The sequence below is a fragment of the Lissotriton vulgaris genome, chromosome 5 (genome assembly GCF_964263255.1).
Source record: "Lissotriton vulgaris chromosome 5, aLisVul1.2, whole genome shotgun sequence".
Taxonomy (NCBI): domain Eukaryota; kingdom Metazoa; phylum Chordata; class Amphibia; order Caudata; family Salamandridae; genus Lissotriton; species Lissotriton vulgaris.
In genome coordinates, this window is record NC_141693.1 from 1,486,479,460 (window position 1) to 1,486,502,471 (window position 23,012).

At 48.8% G+C, this 23,012-nt stretch overlaps 1 protein-coding gene across 1 annotated transcript in view; it reads left to right on the forward strand.

The window, feature by feature from the left end:
• The window catches only part of PIK3C2B (phosphatidylinositol-4-phosphate 3-kinase catalytic subunit type 2 beta), a 397,956-nt gene that overhangs the window by 147,169 nt on the left and 227,775 nt on the right, over positions 1 to 23,012 (forward strand). The window contains exons 3-5 of the mRNA XM_086923460.1: positions 6,624 to 6,724; positions 7,486 to 7,640; positions 19,148 to 19,268. Of these exons, the coding sequence (XP_086779586.1) occupies positions 6,624 to 6,724; positions 7,486 to 7,640; positions 19,148 to 19,268 (377 nt within the window). The remainder of the gene's footprint in view (positions 1 to 6,623; positions 6,725 to 7,485; positions 7,641 to 19,147; positions 19,269 to 23,012) is intronic.

Here is a 23,012-nt window from a genome sequence, read left to right on the forward strand (position 1 = left end):
ATAACAAATGTGATTCTAGCTCAAATGGATCAAACATTTCTAAAAACTCAGCAGCACACTGTGCCAACCCTGTGGTCACCAATCTGTTATTTACTGCTGTTTTGTGTTATACTGATACTAACGTGAAGAGACCTTAGCCCAGTCAGTGTTCAGGTATAAAAGTGACAATAATGGAGCAATGGTATCACAAAATGTGCCGCATTCACGGCATAATTTGCCTTTTATTTCCAAAAAATGCAGTCAACTCTCACCCTCCATTTTCAACACCTTCATCGACACAGTCACTTTTCCAGAAGCCTGGCAACAAGCAGCTGCCAACGCCCTGTGCAGGCTCAGCCAAACTCATAAACTTCAGACTGCTCTTCCTTCCACCATACCTGGCCAAAATCATAGAAAAAAGCCACCAATACATGCCTGGCGTACCACCAGCTCATCGACGCCATGCAATCAAGTTTTAGGCCAAACCACTGTACGGAAACAGCCCTTACTTCAGCGACAAACGACATTTGGATGATCCTTGATGGGAGAAATTTCAACCCTCATCCTTCTCGACCTCTATGCAGACTTAGACACATTCTTTCATCCAGTACTGACCAGACAATTTCACGAGGCTGGCAACCAAGGACAAACCCTTAAATTAATCTACATCTTTCTTACAGGAAGAACACAAACAGTCAACATGCCACCATACTCCTCAGAAGCCTGGAAACTCATTGGATGAGTTCCTCACTCTTCCTGATCCTCCTAAACATCTACAGGACTCTGCTGGTAGACGCTTGTAGGAAAGTGCCCCATATTGCATGGTTGCCCCCCGCTTTATGCCTGATTATGATGTGTGCTCTGGGTCCCTGCTAATCGGGTTCCCAGTGTCTGTTTTCTTTCCCAAAACTGTACCTTTGTTTCCACAATTGGCACACCTCTGGAACACATGTAAGCCCCTTGCAAAGGGTACCACTGGTACCAAGAGCCTTGTAACCAGAGAGGGTCTCTAAGGGCTGCAGCATGTATTATGCCACCCTCCGAGACCCCTCACCACACACATACACACTGCCATTGCAGACTGTGTGTTTAGGTGTAGCTAAAACTGAAGAGTCGACATGGCTCACATCCCTGTGTTCCAGGCCTACAAACCACTGCCTTTGGCATAGTTAAGTCACCCTTTAACAGGCCTCACAGCTCTAAGGCACGGTGCACTGTGCTACAGGCGAGGGCATAGCTGCATGAGTAATATGCCCCTCCAGGGTCTAAGTCCATTCTTAGACATTGTAAGTGCAGTAAAACCGTATTGAGTATACGGGCTGGGACTTTGTCATTACGAACTCCGCAGCTCCACAATGGCTTTACTGAATGCTAGGAAGCTTGATATCAAACTTCTCATCATAATAAACCCACACTGATAGATTTATTGTAAAATGTATTCAAACAGCATCTTAGAGATACCATTCTGGTGTACAGCTGACTGGTCTGCACCAGGCTGCTGCTTTCAGACATGTTTCTGTGCCTGTGCTCTCGTGGGTCAGAAACAAAACCTGCTTGGGGTGGAGGTGCTTCTCACCTACCTCCAACCGGGAACATCATTTAGGGCAGTGAACCTCAAAGGTTTTCTGTCCTTTGTTATGCCAGCCATGGCCTCTCAAAGGTAGTGGAGCTGCCTGCCATTTGACCAAGCCCCACTTTTGGCAGCCAGCTCGACTGGAAAATTAGGAAGCAGGAGAGGTGTGTCACTTCTCATCCAGGACCACCCCTAAGGTGTCCCAAGCTGAAGTGACCCCCTCTTTAGAAAATCCTCCATGTTGGGTGGAAGTATTTTAGCCAATAGGATTGAAGGGATGCTCCCTACCCAAAGGGAGGGGACATGCAAAGGGTGTAGTCCCTCTAAAGGTAGGTATCTCATTGGCAACTCACTGCCTGTAATGCTCCTAAATTGAGCATTTAGGTGCCCCTTGAACCTCAGATTACTGGTGATCTAAAGAAGAAGAAGGACGAAGAACCATGCAGCAGTGAAGTCTCCAGACAACTGACATGGCCCCAGCCCTACTGGTATGTCCGCAGCTCTCGAAGAAACCTGCTCGAAGAAGCAACTCGTCCTGCAGGCCCTTTGACCTCCATAACCCGGTGAGTCTTTAGGGAAGGCAGGCAGCCTTCCCTGAAGACCAAGAACTCTCGAGGGCAGCGGCCCTGTCCACAAAGAAACCTCCACCAAGGACTCGCTTGCCTTCTGGATCTGCAAATCCTGCCCTCTCTGCACCTGACGGCCCGAGTCTGAGTGGCCCACCAGTCCAGGGATGTCTCCCCAGCAATCCTGACCTCAAAACCATTGGTGGCTGACCTCTTCTGGACTCCATGACAAAGCCTGCAGCCTCAGCACAAAGGGTCCCCCTGACCGCGACAGGCTCCTGTAAAGATTTCCCAACGTCTAAAGTTACCCCTGCATCCTCAGTCCCCCAACACTGGGGAGCCCAGCTGAAGGTGTCCAGGTGTCTCCCGACTTCCCAGCCTACCTGCCCAGTCATTGGTCACCTTTGCCCAGCCTCCTGGTATGAGCATGCAGCCTCTTTGTGACACAGAGTTCCCCCATTTGCTTACTTTGCACGCCTGACACTATCTTTGCAGCCTACACCCGACTGCCCCGGTGCCGTGCTGCCTTGTGGCCCCCTGTGTTTCTGCAAACTCCTGGGGTCTGTGCCCCGAAAGCATGGGTACTTACCCGCAAAGTTGGCAACTCCCATCACTCCTAGTCTCCATAAACTAACATTGGGCTCCAGGCACCACCTTTGACCTATACACCCAGCTGTCCCTGTGCCACTGGTGGTGCAGATTTAGTGCCCACTTGAACCTTACCTGTTAATGTGCATAATTGTTTTACTTCCATAGGATTACGTTGTATTTTTTGCTATTGCACGGTCTATATCCTGCAGTACTAATTATTGCCACTGTTGATTGACTCCACAAACTATTTCCAACAGTGCTGTAATGTTTTCTTATTGTTATTTACAACACATTCCTATTGTACCTGAAAGTATTGCTATTTTTAAACTGGTACTGACCTGCAACTGAGTTCTCTTTGGTGCTGAAATAAAATTAACAAACTAGTATTTTTATTCAGACATTGAATTTGGAGTTAGTCATTGAGTGTGTGCCTCCTTCCTTGTCTGTCTGTACAACAAATGCTTAACACAGCCCTCTGATAAGCCTAACTACCCGACCACATTACCACAAAAGATAGCATTAGTATTCTCGACTTTAACCTCTGTAAAGCCTCTGGAGATCCATTGGACTCTGTGCACTTTATACCTTATTTTTGTATGATATATACAGAGTCACCCTCCTATAACTCCATCCACACCCATATTGACCTACTCATCTACTCCAATGACACACATTACAGACCCTCTCAGATGGAGCGTCCAACACCAGAAACAATTTTAACTTGTGCATGACCGAAGTGACCATGTGCATGAAATCAACTGCTTCAAACTGAACACGGACAAGACCTAAGTGGTGATCTTCGGAAAAGATACCTTGCCATGGGACTCCGCCTGGTGGCCTACGGGCCCACACAAGCGCTCTGGATCATCATCGACCGTAAGTTGGACACATGTTGGAGTGGACATCATTCAGATCTTCAATACACTGAGGAGGATAAAAAAGATTTTGGAGTGGCTACCTAACAACTCCTGGAAAACTATCACCCAAGCCCTAATCACCAGCAGATTAGATACAGGAACACCCGCTACATGGTAATCGCAAACCAACTCTCAAACAAACTTTCAGAATCTGTTTAGAATGTAGGGTGCCAGACTGGTCCGGCCTCCCATACATGTCTCATGTCACCCCACACCTATGGAAGCTACTCTGGCTCCCTATAGATAAGTGCGCACAGTTCAAGAACCACAAAACATAGGTCCCGCCTACCTGAACAGCAGCGTGCTGTTCCACATGGCGCATCTTTCTCTTACATGTACTATGCATATGCAAGAGCATAGCAGGAGGCGGTGCTTTCTCATACATTGCTCCTAAAGCATGGAACGACCTCCCACACCGCATTAGACCCTCCTCATCACTTCTTGAATTATGCAAGAAGCTGAAGATCAGGCTCTTTGATTAATGCCCCTCGAAGCCAGCATCTAACACACACTAAGATCCATGGTACCCTGTAGGTACTGTAAAAATCTTCATAGCAGCCGTTCTGCAGTATAATTTGGTCCTCCCATGCCACATAATCCCAGTGGCCCTGGTGATATGTGAATGTTTCTGCTCAGGAACTGCAGGCCTAACATTAATGCATCACTTTACTTTAGGCCTTCTCACAGAGTTATTTATTTTCAAGAAATAAGCCTGACTGAGCATTCCTAATTATTGTGTGTATAATGTTCTCTACTGTATCCCACTCCAAACCACTTCGATGAGCCTGTATGTGATTTCTCGTCCAGGGTGCCGAGGCATAGTGAGGGAGTGCGAGGGCCGGCTACATGCTTCTGATGGTTGTATAAGGATTTCTCTCCAATGTATTGTGTGTCAACTGAGGCTATGGCAGCGGGCAACTTGCAACAGGCTCGAGCAGGTTGAGTGTGTGTGCGGGAGGCAGATGCGCAGTAAAAGGATATAATAATCTGAGTGGGAGTATGTGTTCAAGTCGATTGGGTCTGAGGGTCAGTTAAAGTGGACTTCTGGCAAGTGGAAGATCTTGGTACTAGCTGAAGGATTCTGACCGGTGATAGTTGGTCTCTTAGGACTGGTTGAGCGGCTGCTGGTTGTCTTGAGTCTGACAGAGAGCCTTTGAGGGTGGCTGAGGGCTGTTGTAGAATGCAGGAGGGATAACTTCCGAAATTACCCAGCCCTTATTTGTTTGTTTTTATTTTATTTGAAAAGTTTTATATAGCGCTGGCTAGACCCGAAGGTATCAGAGCGCTTTACATGAGGATCAGTGAATTACAGGTTACATAGTTACATCAATTAAATCAAAGAATCACGGAGGGAGTAGGAGGGGGAGGGGGATGGAAGGAAACCTAACAGGGAAACGAGGAAAAACAATGTCAGTTGACCGGCTGGGTAGATGACGGCCGAGGGGGTGAAACCAGAGCCAGACTCCTCTATAGCTGCATGTGGCCGCTCCGCCAGGCATCGGCCAAGGTTGCTCATGCATCGAGGTAAGTACAAACAGTATTGGTATCCACCCAGAGTCTAAGGGTCTGATGGCCGGATGAGGCTGGGGTTGGTTGTGTGATAGGAAGACCGGTTAATGGCAGTGAGAGGCGGCTGAGTATCTGTGGTGGCAAGCTGAGGGCCATCTTAAAAGCAGCATAAGGGTGGATTAGTGCAGCCAGTAGCCTCAAAGGGGCCAGTAGCAGTCCTCTAGGGCTGGATGGCCTGCAGGGGGACTCTGAGGAATGACATCTGTCCCAGGGGTTGACTGATAACACCGCAGCATACCTCTGCTTTAGTCTCCGAGCAGGTCTCCACAGTTTCTCCTCTTTACTTTATTTGTCCAAGATGATGCCAGAAATGGCGCCCACCCTTTTATTTAAACAGTGTCAATAAAAACAGGACTTCAGAGCAGGCACCTCCCCCCCTTACCCCAGCCTGCATATAGTGTCGGGGTTGAGAGGGACCGACAAATTGTGCTTTGGGCTCCCATAACTGGTTTTCTGCTGTCCTTATACGCCGGGTATGTGTGTGAGGTAAGTTATCGTTGTTACTGTCTGTGCTGCACTGCTTTCGTGTGCGAGAGGCTCTGCTGCACCTGTTCTGTGTTTGAGAGAGAGCATTTCCTGCTGTTGCATATGCAGGATTGTTGTATATGTGATAGAGGGAAGCAGGACCTGCTCCTAACTGTGCTGGGCTTATTCACTGTGTGTGAGAACCACCCTGCTGTGCATGTTCATTGTATGTGAGGTAATCTTGCAAATCTTGCATTGCTGTTGCCTGTGCGGCATACAGTATTAGGCTGTCTGTGCATTTCACGTTTATTGGCACCACTGAAATAATGATTGTCCTGATGCCTTCGACTTTATAGCCCCAAACACCCCATAACGTGTAACACACTTGACGGCCCAATTCATTGTTAACTCTCAAACATTTTAGCAGATTGAACTTCTTGGAAAGGTTGGACAAAACATATGGAGCTTGGCATAAGGAAATTGGAATAAGCAAATTGGCAAGCTTGGCATAAGAACATTTTAATCCCACTGTGTTGGGTGTGTAGCCTACGAAGTTGTCTGTTTCTTTACTTTTCAGTTCAAAATGTGTGAATACTGTTTGGACACAGACAGATTTTTCCAAGAGCACCTTCAGTGTAGGCCAATAATTGAACTCGAGACTTCAAAGCAAATCTTTGGAGTGCGTGGCTGCAGTCCCGTCTGCTCTGCCATAGTGGCAAGCTTCTTAGTGGACGTTTGACAGTCCCTTCATATACACCTGCTGTGCGATTTTGATATGGGAAGCTGCAAATGGCGGGGGATGCACAGTCTATCGATTAACTCCAGGGATGTCCTATGTCTCTTGGCAGAATGATGCAAATCTTGTTAATCTATTTCTTTTCCATCTACCACCTTTCCCCATCCTTTTGTCTCCTCTTCCTCCATCCTTTTGTCTCCTCTCCCTCCATACCTTTCCCTCTCTAGGGCATCGGAAGGACACCATGCACCTCCAATGGTTATGAACTCTTTGAAGTGTCGGAAGAGCGAGACGAGGAGGTGGCTGCATTTTGCCACATGCTGGATGGGTAAGTTGGGCGGTGGCCTCTGCCCACCAGCCCCTGCATACTGACTTGAAGGAACTCTTGGGGAGAGGCAGGCCATAGAGGGAGATGCGGTCGTTGACCAGACATCCTAGATTTGCCAGGACAGTCTGTTTTCCAAGGACTGTCTGAGATGCTGACTTATTGTTGAGATAAATATATGTTCCGATTGTTGAGAGCGGGTGGGCTGAATGCGTTAAGTGGTTGGTGTTGCGCATGCTCACGTTTTCACTGCCCTCTCATCAGCTTATGGACAGAAGTTCACTCTTCATTAAAGAGCTGTCTTCTGTGCTGCCACGTTTGCTCCTCTTCCCATATGTTCGCCTCCAGCTCATCTCCCCCACAATTCTCTCGACCTTTGAATTCTCCTAAATTCTGTCCCTTTACTAAACCCCATCCGGCTGACCCCTTATGCCTGCCTCCCGTCTAGTTCACCTCCTTTGGCACGCGCTCTTCCTTGCCTCCTCCAGTGGCGTTGCACGCGCTCTTCCTTGCCTTCTCCAGTGGCGTTGCACGCGCTCTTCCTTGCCTCCTCCAGTGGCGTTGCACGCTCTCTTCCTTGCCTCCTCCAGTGGCGTTGCACGCTCTCTTCCTTGCCTCCTCCAGTGGCGTTGCACGCTCTCTTCCTTGCCTCCTCCAGTGGCGTTGCACGCGCTCTTCCTTGCCTCCTCCAGTGGCGTTGCACGCGCTCTTCCTTGCCTCCTCCAGTGGCGTTGCTGTCTCACTCTTTCTTTTCCCGCCCGCAGGCTGCGCGCGGACCACAGCAGCAGAGACTTCATCAGCACCGGCTTCGTCTGGAGTCCAGTGAACCTGAGCTTCGAGCACCTGGGCCTCGGCGTCAGCCTGAAGGTGACCATCGTGTATGCGATCCTCCCCGAGCCACTCACCTTCACCTGCGACTGTAAGTGTGACACGCGCAAACACTCTGTACCCACCACACCAGTTTCTTCACAGGAGTAAACTGCTTTACTCACGGGACTGGCCCATACCTACACAATAATTTCTAGAATTAGAACCTCGTGGGAGCCCTGGCGTAGAGTCAGTCACATGTCAGCGGACTCTTGAAAGTGTCTTAAAGTTCTCCAGGCCTGGGGTCTTCGCAAACCGTGTACATCATTTGGTTCCACTGGGCCTTCGTGCAGGGTCGGATTGGGATCACAATTTGGCCCGGGCAATGACCAAAAAAAGTGGCCCACTTTCGCGGGGCGTGCGCTTTCATGAAACAAAATTTGGTAACTCTCAGAGGTATAATTTGTAGAGAAATGTTTGGTAAATTAAGCATTTTAAAGCTTATAGAGCCAGTAACATTGGTAAAGACTAGGAGCACTGCAGTTCTAAAACCTGCAGTCTTAACGCCCCTGCTCAATGTAGTTAGATGCTCTTTCCCAACCAGCTATGTCCTTGACTCTGATCATCACATAAATCAGAAATCTAGTACAAAGTCTAGGGGAAAGGGTAAGGCTGGAATCTCTGGGAATAGAACATGTAATAACAAACATAAGAGGAAGTGTAGCTCTGAACCTCTACCTTGGAGAATAGAACCTCTAATGACAAACAGTAAAGAAATACATTTTGTATATTAGCTATAAAAACATTCAGCAAAACATTCAAAAGAAATTAAATCTTGCTCCCTCACATACTTTGCACTTTTTCCTGAAAGTAAGTACCTTTTAACCACCTTTTCTTGCCTCCCCTCTTTCTTTGTGTGCACTAGTCTAGTTAGACAGTGATCCCCAGTTCTACTGGGCAGTACCAACTGGGGTCTAGGGGAAAAAAGGAGGTGAACTGAGAGGTAAAGAGAAAGTATATTGAGATAGGTGAAGTAGAACTAGAAATCGGGTAGTGATAGGGGTGATGGGTAGAGACAAAAGGTAAATACGGATAGATCGAATAGCCAGAAGAAAAGGTACATAGCTATAGAAAGAGGAAGAAGTAGGGAGATAATGAGTGTAAGAGATATAGGTAATACTTTATGGTCATAGAAAAACACATGCAACCCTGCAAATTGAACCTTCTTCACTTTTCCAAAGAGAATATGTATCCAATTCCACACAGAATTCAAAAGAAGCAATAAACACCCTCTGTTCTCAGAGTCATGGTTCAAGTGGCCTGCAGACAACTCGTGATATTGGTTAAAATATTTCATCTGAGTAACAATCCCTCACAAGTCTTCACATGCCCTCCATGTGTAAGACCCATGTTGTTGCACCAAAGCTGAAGCATGTTCTGGGGGCCACAATTGCCAACAGCTGCTCAACCTTATAAAAAGTGCTTCGCACTACATGGAATTTCCTTTCTTTTCATTTGCAGATTATTTATTTACTTTTTATTCCACTAGTTCACCTCTTCCGCCTTCTGCCTTCAGACGATTTCTCAGTGGGTTAAATGCACTATGCAGAGGTAGAAACTGGAGTCCGCTAAAATGTTCATTCTTCCCATGGAGATGAAATGGTACCGGTACAAAACACTACTGCTTTCCTAGTGTTTATCCCGTCATGCTATGAATGAATGAATGAATGAATGAATGAATGAATGAAATTATTTGTAGAGCGCACGATGGCCAAAACGGCTTCCTGGCGCTGGGAGCTCTAAAGAACCGAACAGACAGGGCCAGGAGGTTTAGCAGGGGTAGGCCAGGGCAAACAGAAAAGTTTTCAGCGCTTTACGGAAGTGTGAAAAGATATGGATCGAACGCATAGAAAGAGGAAGGGAGTTCCAGAACCGGGGAGCAAGAACAGAAAAACGGGTTCCACCAGTGCGAGATTTGTGAAAGCGGGGAACAGTGAAGAGGGCAGAAGATGATGAACGGAGAGTGCGGGCAGGGGTGTGAAGGGAAATCAAAGAATTGATGAAAGCCGGTGCAGAGTGATCAAGGGCCCGATAAACAAGGCACCCTAATTTGAACAGAGATCTCTATCCATACAGACAGCACTTCAGCCCAGAATCGTGCACCTGGATGGCCCCTCTGCACCCACGCAATATTAGAATGTATTGTAGCTCCCAGAAGCACCCTTTGTACATGCAGATTTTACAGGACAGTACAGCAGTGCCTCCGGTATTGATGTGCACATCTTTGATGTCGCTGGTATAGGTCTCGATGAGCAGACATCAGCGCTGTACAATACAACAGCAAAGATGTGCAACTAATGCAGACAAAAAAAAAGATTACTAATATACTATAAACCACTAATCTTGGGTTCCGGAGTAGCTTGCTACTTATAACAAAGCACTTCAACTCGTCTTCAGGGGTAGCAAGCTCTATATAAATACAATGTACAATATGTTAGCTAACAGTAGCGGCCGGCATGGATCAGGAGTGGCCATGTGATGTAAAACAAAAGTAAAAAAACTTAACTTCTCGCCGCTCTCCTGCACATCGTCTCAGTCTCTCCTCTCCGGGGCCAAAACAGGAGGCAGCCAGGCTCCCTCCTCTAAGCCACAACACTGAAATGCAGTGTTGTGATTGGTCTGAGCGCCGTGGATCAGCGCTCCGCCAGGGAATGGGGTCCTGGGCATGTTCTCCACACAAGCTGTAATGCAGACTGCATGGAGAACATGCAAAGTGCGCATTACTGTTTTGGACGGCTCCAGAGGGTTGGTCAAACAGTCATTGCACACTTGGAGTGGGCAAACAACTTCTCCCCTGCTCTGAGAGCCGAGCAGCCTGCCCACCCTGTAAAGCGCAGCTTTTAAGTTAATTTGATGCCACATAGTAAAAATACACTTAAATACACTACACATCATACCACATAATTCTAAGCAGTATAATTTCACTCAACGCCACCCAGATCCACTCCACACAGTTCCACTCCACACATTATCATTCCACACAATTCAGCAACACACAACATAATTCAACTCAACACATTTACACAATTCCCCACATACATCCAATCCAATCCACACAATACCACATCATGCCACAAAATTCAACACATCACATAATTAAACTGCACAACATACCACTACACAACACAAAATATCATTCCATATAATTACACTCCATGACAGACAATCCCACTCTACATAATTCCAGTACACTCACAAGCATAATTACTATCCACATAATTCCACTGCACACCATGCCCCATAATTCTATAGTACACAATTCCACAACTAACAATTCCAATCTAAACCACATAATTCCACTACACACCTCCACTCCACTCTGTAACACACAGGTAAAAAGCATTGCCATTAACAACGCCAATAGCTCTAATTCTTGCAAATGCGAGTCCTATTGGCATAGTCAATGCTTGTTTTTTATTGTTGTTCTTCCTTTTGACAGTTTTATCTAGTGTGAACTCAGCCCAAGGTTATTTGAGCACAATTCATGAGCACCAATTACAGTCCCCAAGATCAGATTTTTATTTAAGGGCCTTGGAGATGAAGTGATTTGCCCAGAATCACAGGATGTTGAGATCAGGCGCTGAGAGTCGAAACTGATCCCCCATCTCTGCAACTCTGACCTTCAGGCCACACATGTCTATGCACACGCAAGGCATGAAAGTGGGAGGATCCGAATCTTGTGAAGAACACTGCGCCAAGGTAACAGTGGCCATCACCCAGAGCAATAGAAAAACTGGGAGGCCCCTTAGTCTACTTAGTCAACTCTCCCCAGCCCTCCATTACCTGAGCAACAGACAACTGCAAGCCATACTTGCATTGCTAAATTACACAAGCCCTCCTTAGCCCTCCACTACCTCAGGACAATGGCCTGTCAGGGGAGGGGAATAAGCAACATAAAACACAGCTGCTGGGCTCTACATAGGGTCTAGGGGGGGCGGGGGCGACAGCGAGGCCCCAACATAAAGCCGCCCACCATGCCCTGAATGAGAAGGGCTGTGGGCAAGGTGTAAAATACGACACAGAACACCGTTTCTGAGCGGCATAGGGTGCCAAGTGAGAATAGCGTAATGGCCTGACCCACATGGCGGCAGATTCATCCAATAACCTGATCCCCAGCCCACCATCAGGGTGATAGTCTGGCAAGGCAGGGGTCAGGGAGAGCCCACAGATGATTGTGACCCCCCCCCCCCCAGCGAGGCTGCTTTACTATCCCAGTCCAGTGGCCCCTGTGGATTGGGAAAGAAAAAAAACGGCCCACAGAGGGCACTGACACACCGGCCCTTCGGCCAGTGCCAGACTGCCTGCTGTGCCAATCCGCCCCTGCCTCAGTGTGGTGGTGCTCCCCTTGGCCTCTGTGTGGTGGTGCTCCCCTCTGCCTCATTTGGTGGTACTCCCCTCTGCCTCATTTGGTGGTGTTCCGCTCGGCCTCCGTGTGATGGTGCTCCCCTCGGCCTCCGTGTGGTGGTGCTCCCCTCGGCCTCCGTGTGGTGGTGCTCCGTTCGGCCTCCGTGTGGTGGTGCTCCTCTCCGTGTGGTGGTGCTCCCCTCGGCCTCCGTGTGGTGGTGCTCCGCTCGGCCTCCATGTGGTGGTGCTCCTCTCCGTGTGGTGGTGCTCCCCTCGGCCTCCGTGTGGTGGTGCTCCGCTTGGCCTCCGTGTGGTGGTGCTCCTATCCGTGTGGTGGTGCTCCCCTCGGCCTCCGTGTGGTGGTGCTCCCCTCGGCCTCCGTGTGGTGGCGCTCCGCTCCGTCTCGTTTGGTGGTGCTCCTCTTGGCGTCCGTGTGGTGCCCTCGGCCTCCGTGTGGTGGTGCTCCCCTCGGTCACCGTGTGGTGGTGCTCCCCTCGGCCTCCGTGTGGTGGCGCTCCGCTCCATCTCGTTTGGTGGTGCTCCTCTTGGCGTCCGTGGTGGTGGTGCTCCCATCGGCCTCTGTGTGATGGTGCTCCCCTTGGCCTCCGTGTGATGGTGCTCCCCTCGGCCTCCGTGTGGTGGTGCTCCCCTCGTCCTCCGTGTGGTGGTGCTCCCCTCGTCCTCCGTGTGGTGGTGCTCCCCTCTGCCTCTGTGTGGTGGTGCTCCCCTCGTCCTCCTTGTGGTGGTGCTCCTCTCGGCCTCCGTGTGGTGGTGCTCCTATCCGTGTGGTGGTGCTCCCCTCGGCCTCCGTGTGGTGGTGCTCCTCTCCGTGTGGTGGTGCTCCCCTCGGCCTCCGTGTGGTGGTGCTCCGCTCGGCCTCCGTGTGGTGGTGCTCCTATCCGTGTGGTGGTGCTCCCCTCGGCCTCCGTGTGGTGGTGCTCCCCTCGGCCTCCGTGTGGTGGCGCTCCGCTCCGTCTCGTTTGGTGGTGCTCCTCTTGGCGTCCGTGTGGTGCCCTCGGCCTCCGTGTGGTGGTGCTCCCCTCGGTCACCGTGTGGTGGTGCTCCCCTCGGCCTCCGTGTGGTGGCGCTCCGCTCCATCTCGTTTGGTGGTGCTCCTCTTGGCGTCAGTGGTGGTGGTGCTCCCATCGGCCTCCGTGTGATGGTGCTCCCCTTGGCCTCCGTGTGGTGGTGCTCCCCTCGGCCTCTGTGTGGTGGTGCTCCCCTCTGCCTCTGTGTGGTGGTGCTCCGCTCTGTCTCGTTTGGTGGTGCTCCCCTCGTCCTCCTTGTGGTGGTGCTCCTCTCGGCCTCCGTGTGGTGGTGCTCCTCTCGGCCTCCGTGTGGTGGTGCTCCTCTCGGCCTCCGTTTGGTGGTGCTCCCCTCGGCCTCGGTGTGATGGTGCTCCCCTCTGCCTCCGTGTGGTGGTGCTCCCCTCGGCCTCCGTGTGGTGGTGTTCCCCTCTGCCTCCGTGTGGTGGTGTTCCCCTCTGCCTCCGTGTGGTGGTGCTCCCCTCTGCCTCCGTGTGGTGGTGCTCCGCTCCGTCTTGTTTGGTGGTGCTCCTCTTGGCGTTTGTGTGGTGGTGCTCCCCTCGGCCTCCGTGTGATGGTGCTCCCCTCGGCCTCCGTGTGATGGTGCTCCCCTCCGTGTGATGGTGCTCCCCTCGGCCTCCGTGTGATGGTGCTTCCCTCGGCCTCCGTGTGATGGTGCTCCCCTCGGCGATGGTGCTCCCCTCGGCCTCCGTGTGATGGTGCTTCCCTCGGCCTCCGTGTGATGGTGCTCCCCTCGGCCTCAGTGTGGTGGTGCTCCCCTCGGCCTCAGTGTGGTGGTGCTCCCCTCGGCCTCCGTGTGGTGGTGTTCCCCTCGGCCTCGTTTAGTGGTGGTCCCCTCGGCCTCTGTGTGGTGGTGCTCCCCTCGGCCTCTGTGTGGCGGTGCTCCCCTCTGCCTCCGTGTGGTGGTGCTCCCCTCTGCCGCAGTGTGGTGGTGCTCCCCTCTGCCGCAGTGTGGTGGTGCTCCCCTCGGCCTTGTGTGGTGGTGCCCCCCCTGGCCTCCTTGTGGTGGTGCACCCTCCGTGTGGTGGTGCTCCCGTCGGCCTCCGTGTGGTGGTGCTCTCCTCTGCCGCAGTGTGGTGGTGCTCCCCTCGGCCTCGTGTGGTGGTGCCCCCCCTGGCCTCCTTGTGGTGGTGCACCCTCCGTGTGGTGGTGCTCCTCTCAGCCTCCGTGTGGCGGTGCTCCTCTCGGCCTCCGTGTGGCGGTGCTCCTCTCGGCCTCCGTGTGGCGGTGCTCCTCTCGGCCTCCGTGTGGCGGTGCTCCCCTCGGCCTCAGTGTGGTGGTGCTCCCCTCTGCCGCAGTGTGGTGGTGCTCCCCTCGGCCTCGTGTGGTGGTGCCCCCCCTGGCATCCTTGTGGTGGTGCACCCTCTGTGTGGTGGTGCTCCTCTCGGCCTCCGTGTGGTGGTGTTCCCCTCGCGACCTGTGGCGGAGCGGCCCTGTAGTGAATCCCTTCTCCCTCAGTGAGCTTGTTAGGAGCCGACCACAGCGCTACATCCCGTCCCAGCCACAGACCCCGGGCTTCACACAGGCCGCAAACCCACTGTTTGAATAAAACATCTGATAATGGCAGGTTTGAGGCTGCTCGTCCCTCAGCTGCGGTGCATGCGCCAAGCCACATTTTCAACCACATGTGGCACTAGACAGTGTTTGGGAAGTCCGAAGTCGGCTTTTGTGCTCCCCTCCCTGGATGGAATCTTTGCTGTTTGTCTATAGTTTAAAATGTTTGCAGAAAGCTCTCCCAAATGTTTCTAATAATTGATAGGAGGTCTTTAGGAAGAGGGACTAGGAGTTGGGAAAAGGCCGTCTCTCTGCCATGGCCACCTTCTTGACCCATTTCTATGTCTTTATTAGCAAGCAGAGTCCTTCCTATATGTTGCTCTATCCGTCTTTCGTGTTCAATGAACTCAGATCTACCTCTGTAGAGAAACCTGAGGGATTTCAAATGAAGCCCGGGCCTGGTCACTTTGTTAGTGTGACGTGTTGCAACCCTGTGCTTCTGGGGACCACTGTTTTTCTAAAAAAAAAAGTGGTGGGGAAACTAAGAGGCTGCAAGATGTCATCTAGGTCGGCGCTCCAGTCAATCTTCAGCCGGCACCATAAAATGAAGCCCGTCTGCGCCCGTCCGTGCCCTAACGTGAATCATCACATCTGGTAGCCCCTCAGGGTTCTATCAAGGATAAATGCCTACACTCAGTCAATTTGCATGATGGTGAATCTCACTGTAAGAACTGCGTGATGCCTCTTCATTGCAACCACGGTCCCAAGAGTGCCAATACTGCAGTGACTAGCGGCACATGTTTATGATCAATTGTAGATCTCTTCCACGCCATAAGTTGGACCTGTTCTCATCGCTAGAGGAGGAAAAACCGGATTTGGTCTTCCTGACAGAAACATGGCTTCATGCAGTCAGGATCTGACCTCACCCAGGCCTTGCCCTCTGAAGACTGCATTTGTCTGAAAGACCAAGAGAATAAGAAGCGCTGGGGCATTGCCATAATACTTAAGGAAGCCTTTAGATGTCTCCAGGATCCCCTTCAACTCCTTGAATGCCAAAGCATGACATTTGGCATCTCACTGTCCATCACGTATACCTTCTGAGGGGCACATGTTTACCAGCCCCCTGGCCCGTGCAGACATGTTATCCTGGCCCTTCTCAACGTGATCCTATTGGGAGATCTCATTATTCACATGAAAGAGCTGGCACGCCCGTGAGTAGCTGGGATCTTGCAAGATCTTTCTGCCATGCAGCTCTCTCAAGTGGTATCTGGTCCCTCTCACAAAAATGCCACTTGCATAACCATATCTTTACGAGCGACCCTCTCCTGAATGTGTGGAACCTGCTCCCTGTAATTTGGTCCAAACATTTCAGGATCCCTATGGTCCTCAACGCTCAACTCCCACCTCCTTCCTCCAGTCCAAGCATCTGGAGAGACCGCAGCTGGTCTAAACTAGATCATGAAAGTGGAAACATGCTTCTAACATTACTAGCACTGACCTGGGCACAGACCACTCCAGTAGCAAATGCTGTGGTCTCTCAGTGGATCACACAATCACTTTATCAAATTATTCCCATAAAAACTCTATCTAAATGTGCCTAAGACAAATTCGCCCCTTTGTACAGACTCTAAAACTAGAGTGTAAAACAGGTGAGATAAAATGGAGGAAAGACTATAGTGAAACAAGCAAATCAGACTATTAAGACACAATAAGGAAATACCATTCCAAATCAAAACGGCTCAAGTTGCCTGCTCTGATGCATAAATTAACCTACACCCCTGGACCCTAGGAGAGGGTTGCCAGTTGGATGAACAGGTCCTGTCTCAAGTTAAACGTGGATAAGACTGAACTGATGATACTAGGAAACCATATTTATCCCCACTTGAGACTGGGCTGACCAGATTGCCTGGGTACGCCTCCCGCCCCAAGACCATTATAACAAGTCTGGGAGTATGGCTGGACACATCCTTGTCTTTGGAAGCCCAGGCAAAAAAGCGCTCAGCCAGCTATCATAGTTATCTCAATATGCTCCATTAAATCCTGCATATGCTCCCTCTGCTCTCCAGAAGACTAATGGCTCAGACATTGATGCTCTCCCGCCTGGACTATGGAAACTCACTTCATCTAGGAGCTCCAAAATATGTCACCAGAAAACTCCAATTGATACAGAATTCAGCAGCCTGGACACTGCTGAATATCACCAGGCACAACTCAGCCTGACCGGCCATGGCATCCCTCCACTGGCTCCAAGTTGTTCAGAGGATCTAATGCAAAGCCCTCTGAATAGCTCACAAGACCTGTTTGGACACCGCCCCTTCCCATCTCGCGACCTCTGATTTCTTTCTACACTCGTAGTAGAATTCTTCGTTCTTCCAATGCTTGATGGGCTGTGGTCCCCAGCATTAGAAAGGTGAGAAGTGGGGGACGGTCCTTTGGCTACCATGTGGCCAAGCTATTGAACACCCTCCCCCTCACACTGCGGACAATGAACTATCAATTAGAAAACGTTTAAAAACCTGTCTGTTTGAAAACATACCCCTCTAGAGCACTTTGCTTCAGACTATGTCACACTGATCGCTCTGGGATGTCCACGGGTAACTACAAGCTCTATGAATGCTGTATAGAAAAGAATAGAATTTGTACTGTCTTCCTCCTCTGCAAGAACCTCCCTTCTCTTTTGTACGGCCAGTCTCACCCTGCCTGTCCATCAAACTTCTTCTCTTTCCTCCATATGGTAGTTCACCATCTGCCTTCTAATTGGTCAGCTAATCTCCTTAGTGATTCCCTTTACCGTGGCCCTCTCGCCGCAGGTTTGGCCACTCCTTCTCTGGCCCTTATTTAGAGCAAGTCCACCGTTCTCGTTGGAGTCCATAAGCGTTGTCCGTATTGAGCTTCAAGATGGCAGTGACCCTACTGCGGAAAGAAGAAATCTACCTGTTGAGGTAGAGTTGAACATATTTGCTAGAGTCCTCAGAAACCCTCTTAACTGCGTCCCTTGGGATTCAAGGACCTGTCATTGGCCAGTACTGTGCCTCAAAACTCTTACCATTAGATACCAGGTGTCCAAGACACCCTCCAGGAAAATTCAACTGCAACAAATAGTTGATGGAATCAGAGCCTACAATATTTGCCGCAGAACTCCAAGATTAGGAGTCCCAGCAGTGTTCAGAAGGAAGGCTACTGGACACTGGTGGGCAGCGTAAAAAATATAACTAGGAGGTTAGAAGCCAAAGAAACAAAGAGGCGACCCTTTTCATTTTTAGCTATATCGATTTGTATCTTCGATTTGCAACTACAGCAGAAAATTGAACCTCAACTACCTAAGATTTCACTGCTCTGCCCCACCACCGAGATCTGTAGCCCATCTGGTGTTTTGGCCCCTTGTTACTCTGGCCTCCACATTATAACCCTGGGCCAGTAATTGTGTAACCCCACACAAGCAGCCTTTCATGGAGGACCAGCAGCCTTCACTCTTTACAGACACAGCAATGTTTTCGGTGATTCACAAAGCCCACCACACAGGATACAATATAACAATACAACTTTTCCCCTCACTCTAGTGTCTTCTTCTGGTCACCAGCTTCCATGTTCTGCTTCAGCGCTGGGACGCCTCTTTGCTGAGGCAGCTCTGCGCTATACAAAACATGCTAACATAACATAACCATTGATTCCATAGGCAGGACTTTAATTCTTCTTGGGTTTTGTTCTGCTACATTGAGCCTGTTGGGGGCCAGAGCTTGTGAGTCTTAAGAGGCAAGGCCAAAGTTGATCACATTTGTTTGCATCAAGTGACAATAAAAAAGAATCTTTGTTTGGGGAACATCGCTGACACTACATTCCCTGAGTAGGCTTTTTTAAGAGGCTTTTATGGAGTGCTGCGCAACAACGAGCATAGCATTTCTTGGTATTGTCTTTAATGCACCACTGCAACTACCAAAAGAACGTGTAGAGAACTGGGGGAGTCTTGTCAACTGCTGCAGTCCCAGTCAGAACCAACATTTCACATTTGGTAGTGCTAGTTGTGCTCTACAAACCCTAATATCTGGAAAAAAGTGTGATACTCTTGGGGGCACAGTTTCTCCCTTTCTCTGTGTTGGGGGATGGGAGGGCGGTTTTGTTCTTATATCTTGGGAGCCTTTTCTCTCATTCTGGGAAAGGCCACTCGTATATGATATCTTTTCTCTTGGTTGATACCAGTGTAAGTGTAATGCCAACTTATACTTTGTCTTTCCTTCTGAAAGGTCCATTTGACGTTTTTTGGCCAGTGCCCATACTTAACACCTTGCATGCTCAAGACGAGCTCAGCTCGTCATGAGGCACGGTGCTCCTGTGCTCATGACGAGCTGAGCTTGTCATGAGCCGTGGAACGCTCACACGCAGTGATAATTCCCCTGCTCTGCTGAACGTTCCACGAAAACGGGTGCGGCTGTGACGAGCTCAGCTCATCATGAGCACAGGAGCACTGTGCATCATGACGAGCTGAGCTCGTCATGAGCATGGGGGCGCTGTGCGCGCCGCCCCCCAGCACAGCGGGGGAATTACCCCCGCAGCGAAGGGGTTAAGGGATTGGATAATGAACAGTTTTTGTGCCCAGGTTTTCCCTGTATCGAAGCAGCAGGGAGCTGATAGGACCCAGCCTCTGTTCCAAGAGGTAATCATGTCCTTGTCTTCTCAGGTTCTTCCACTGTGGACCTTCTCATCTACCAGACCTTGTGTTACACCAATGACGAGCTGCATACCATTGACGTTAATGACTATGTGCTGAAGCTATGCGGCCTGGAAGAGTTCCTACAGAAGTGAGTATCTTATAGAGCCCGGCGGCTCATTTTTTTTTTTTTGTCGGTAAAATAAGTATAAATGTTGGTACCTGTGGAGCAAAACAATAGCTCCGGAGCAAGTGTGTGGTTTTGTGAGATTCAAGATCGCATACAGAAGAGGGGTGGGGATGATTGAAGGTTGTGTACATCAAATGAGGTTGATAGTAGTGAGGGAAGGTCTCTTATTGATGGGTATGAGTTTGGCAGAGTTGGGAAGATCCACATAAGTGAGATGACGTGTCCTTGAAGAGATGTATCTTTAGTTCCTTTCTGAACTGCAGGCCTGATGGGGTGAGTCTAATAATCGAGAGTTGTTCTTACATGTCCTCTGCCCGTAGTTTGAGAACTCTTTGTTCTTTTATTTCTTTTTTGACTTTTTTTGATTTCAGGTATATCAGTTTTATGGTCTTTGGTGATGTGTTTGCTTCATGAAGTAGTTTGATTTTCCTTAAATTAGGCTAGTGCACTCGCTGATTGTCTTGTAGATGATTAAAGAGTTCTTGAAGATGATGTGGGAATGGAGGCATGGTGATTGAAAGCATTTTTGCATGCAAGTGGTGGGAGTTGGAGCAATGACAGGGAGGTTTCTCATCAGTGGTGCCATCGTGTAGTATGGGATAGCTGCAGACGCGGGATTACCATTGTCCAGGTGCCCAAGAACCATGGCTTGGGTGTTTATTTCTAACATCTAATTTAGAAGAGGTGCTTTTGTTATTCATAAATGCAATAGCTGAAAGTTAGTGCTCTGTGGAGAGTATTGAATGTGACTCCGGTCAACTTCATATCAAAGTCCTTGCCTGTGCTTTTCCGTTGCTGGTGCAAATGAGAATTAATTTGGTTTGTCAGGGTGAACTAGAGGTCGGCCATTGATGTCAATGTCTGAATAAGTGCATGGCAGACTTAGACTGAGTCAAGGGATATTCTTGGTTTGAGGGTCTGCTGTGATTCTGTTTTATTCATGAGGGACTTCAGGAGTAGCCAGATAGTTTTAAGGTTATGGGGTAGAGGATGATAACTTCTGATAGAACTGGTAGCTGCTGAGATATCCAAGATCCTATCCGGGTGAATTCATTTAGGTCTAAGAGGCTGGAGGAGCAGAGTAGAAATACAGGGTTATTAGCAGATCCCTTGCTTGTGGAAAGGATCAAGACTTGATGACCAGTGGCTTTGAATGATGTCGACCAATGAAGCAGGACCCTGTAGCTTGTAACATCAAGGGTGTTTTTGATTACTTGGATTCTTGGCGCTTTAGTATGAAATAGGACTGTATTTATGTAGGCTGTGTGTGTTGTGGAGTTCGTAATAAAGCTGGATGGCAACTGCAGTCTCTATTATATTTTTGTATAGTGGACTGGCTTGTGTTATGTATAAGGATTTGAAAAGGGTTCACGCTTGGATTTGTACACAGTTCTGGTTTTGGAACGTGTGATTGATTGTAGTCTCCCTTCTTGCCTACTAGCTAAATGTTGACACTTATTAAGTCTGTTAGTGACGCTAGCCTGATATCGAGTAGAAGGGGTTGTTGACATTTCAAGTCTAGAGATAACCCGTCTAGCTGGGATGTGGGCAGTGAATACTGGGGCTGCATGGCATGGGAGTGTAGATGGTGGGAGAAATCCGAGGGTGCAGGCCAGGCAGCAAGTTGGATCAAGGCAGGCGTACTAAGGGTGCAAATGAAAAGGATGAGGTGCAGTGGCAGAGTCCCAGAGTTCTTGCTTTTAACTTACCTGTTAAAAGCTTTCATTTTCTATTCCTGGGGACCTGTCTGTTTCTTGGTCCTCAGTAGAGCCTGTGACGCTGCACGGGCATCTCTCCTGGACTCTGTGTAGATACCATGAGGTTGTGGTCTTTGAAGATCTGAGTGCGTTTTGACACTGTCCACCATGAAACAACCATTTATTTTCTTTCGGGGTGCATAGGATTAGTTTAGATCTGGAGGTACCCAGTGGTTGGTTAGCTCCAGACCTCTAAGTCCAATACGTAGTGGGGTAAGCAAGGGTTCCATCCAAACTCCCATGTTCAGTATGTACATGGAGCCGCTGACTGATGTGCCTGCTGACTCTGGTATCTGTGTCCACCACCACGCTGTTGACACACAGCTTTCGCTAATGTTGTCATCCGTTGTCGAGATCAATTGCCTGCAGCATTGCTTTAGTGCTGTGATGGTTTAGATTTCCCTCCATTTCTTAAATGTATAACCTCTGAAAATAGAATTAGTTCCGTTTACTGCTTCCATCTCCCCAACTCTAGTGCACGACCAATTCCGCCTCTGCCTGACACTTGCTCCTATGGGGAAGTCCATGCATTTCATTCTTGATCCCACTTTGGTACAAAAATACACATTAACTTGGCTTTATAGAGGTGCACAAATATGGGATACGGTTCCTTCAAGTCACTGTTTTCGCCCAGATCTTTATTTTGTCAGATTTAAAAATATTTTTCCGGACTTACTAACCTCATCAATGTAATAATGATGACTCCTGGATTGGTTCTGTTTTATTAATACATAGTTGCTTTTCTGTTGTTTTTTTAAAACGGTTTCTTTTGTGTGTTCCTATTTTGTTGTCTTATTAGCTATTGTAGGGTAATTTATACTTTAATCATCTTCTGTTCAGTGCCCATTTGTACTAAATAGCTAGGTTGAACTTAACAGTAAGTCTTGTAAATAAAACTAAACATGTAATTCCAAACGTAGCTGTGAGAAAACATTCCTGCATCCAAATTCCATTTCGGTTTAATTCTCAATGAATAAGCGCAGGTGATGTTTCCAGAGCTCATAAGTGTCACAGGTTCATGCCTTAGCATCTTATTCGTATCGTTTTGGGGCTTGGAGTTATGATTTTATAATGGTATGAACTGAACTACAAATCCCAGAATGCAAATAAAACTTCCAGACTGGATGGGCTACCCATGTGCATGGACCTGGAAAACTCGAGCCCTCTGGGTGCCAAAAGTAAGAAGGACAGACCTTTTGAAAGGAACATTGTTCTACTACGTGGGGTTGTATCACTTGTGGATTGGACGGTCGCAGTCACTCAGGGGTCTGCTGCCATGAGGCTTGTACCCATGGACATCTGATGGCATGAGGGAAGCTTCTCACAGATGCAGAGAGACTGGGATGCAGTCCCCTCTGAGAACTAAGTGTGTGAAAAGGACAGGGGTGAATATCCCAGGAGATTCCCATCCTTGAGCAGTGGGTATAATTAGAGTTTTCAGGTGTCCTTAAAAAATGGGAAACCCCTGCTCCACTATAACAAGTTTCAAAAGAAGGAGGACAGAGCTGAATTGATGAATATTGTACTTAGCTTAGAAATTCAAATGTTTTCAATTAATCTATAGTCCTGAATTAGTGCACCATATTTATTTATTTTGTTTTTTCTTTCTTCTTTTTCAATGCAATAGGATTCTGTAGTCAGAATCACAGGATAGAGGGGACGACCAACATGTGTTTCGCCCCTTACTTGATTCGTGCTATGGGGCTTTCTCAGGGCTGTGTAATGCAAACAAATTGTTTGTCATATTATATTGTGAAACCAAAGATAACCCAAGACCACCTCAAATGAGTGGACATGAAAGGACCACATAAAGGTTAAGGGAAAGAGATAGGGCGAAAAACAAGAAAAATACACATGGTGCAAACCCAAATCACAACATACAATGTTTTTTTTTTTTTTTAACAAGTTCATGTGTAGTTGCCCAGCAATAATGTCATGGATAAGTAAA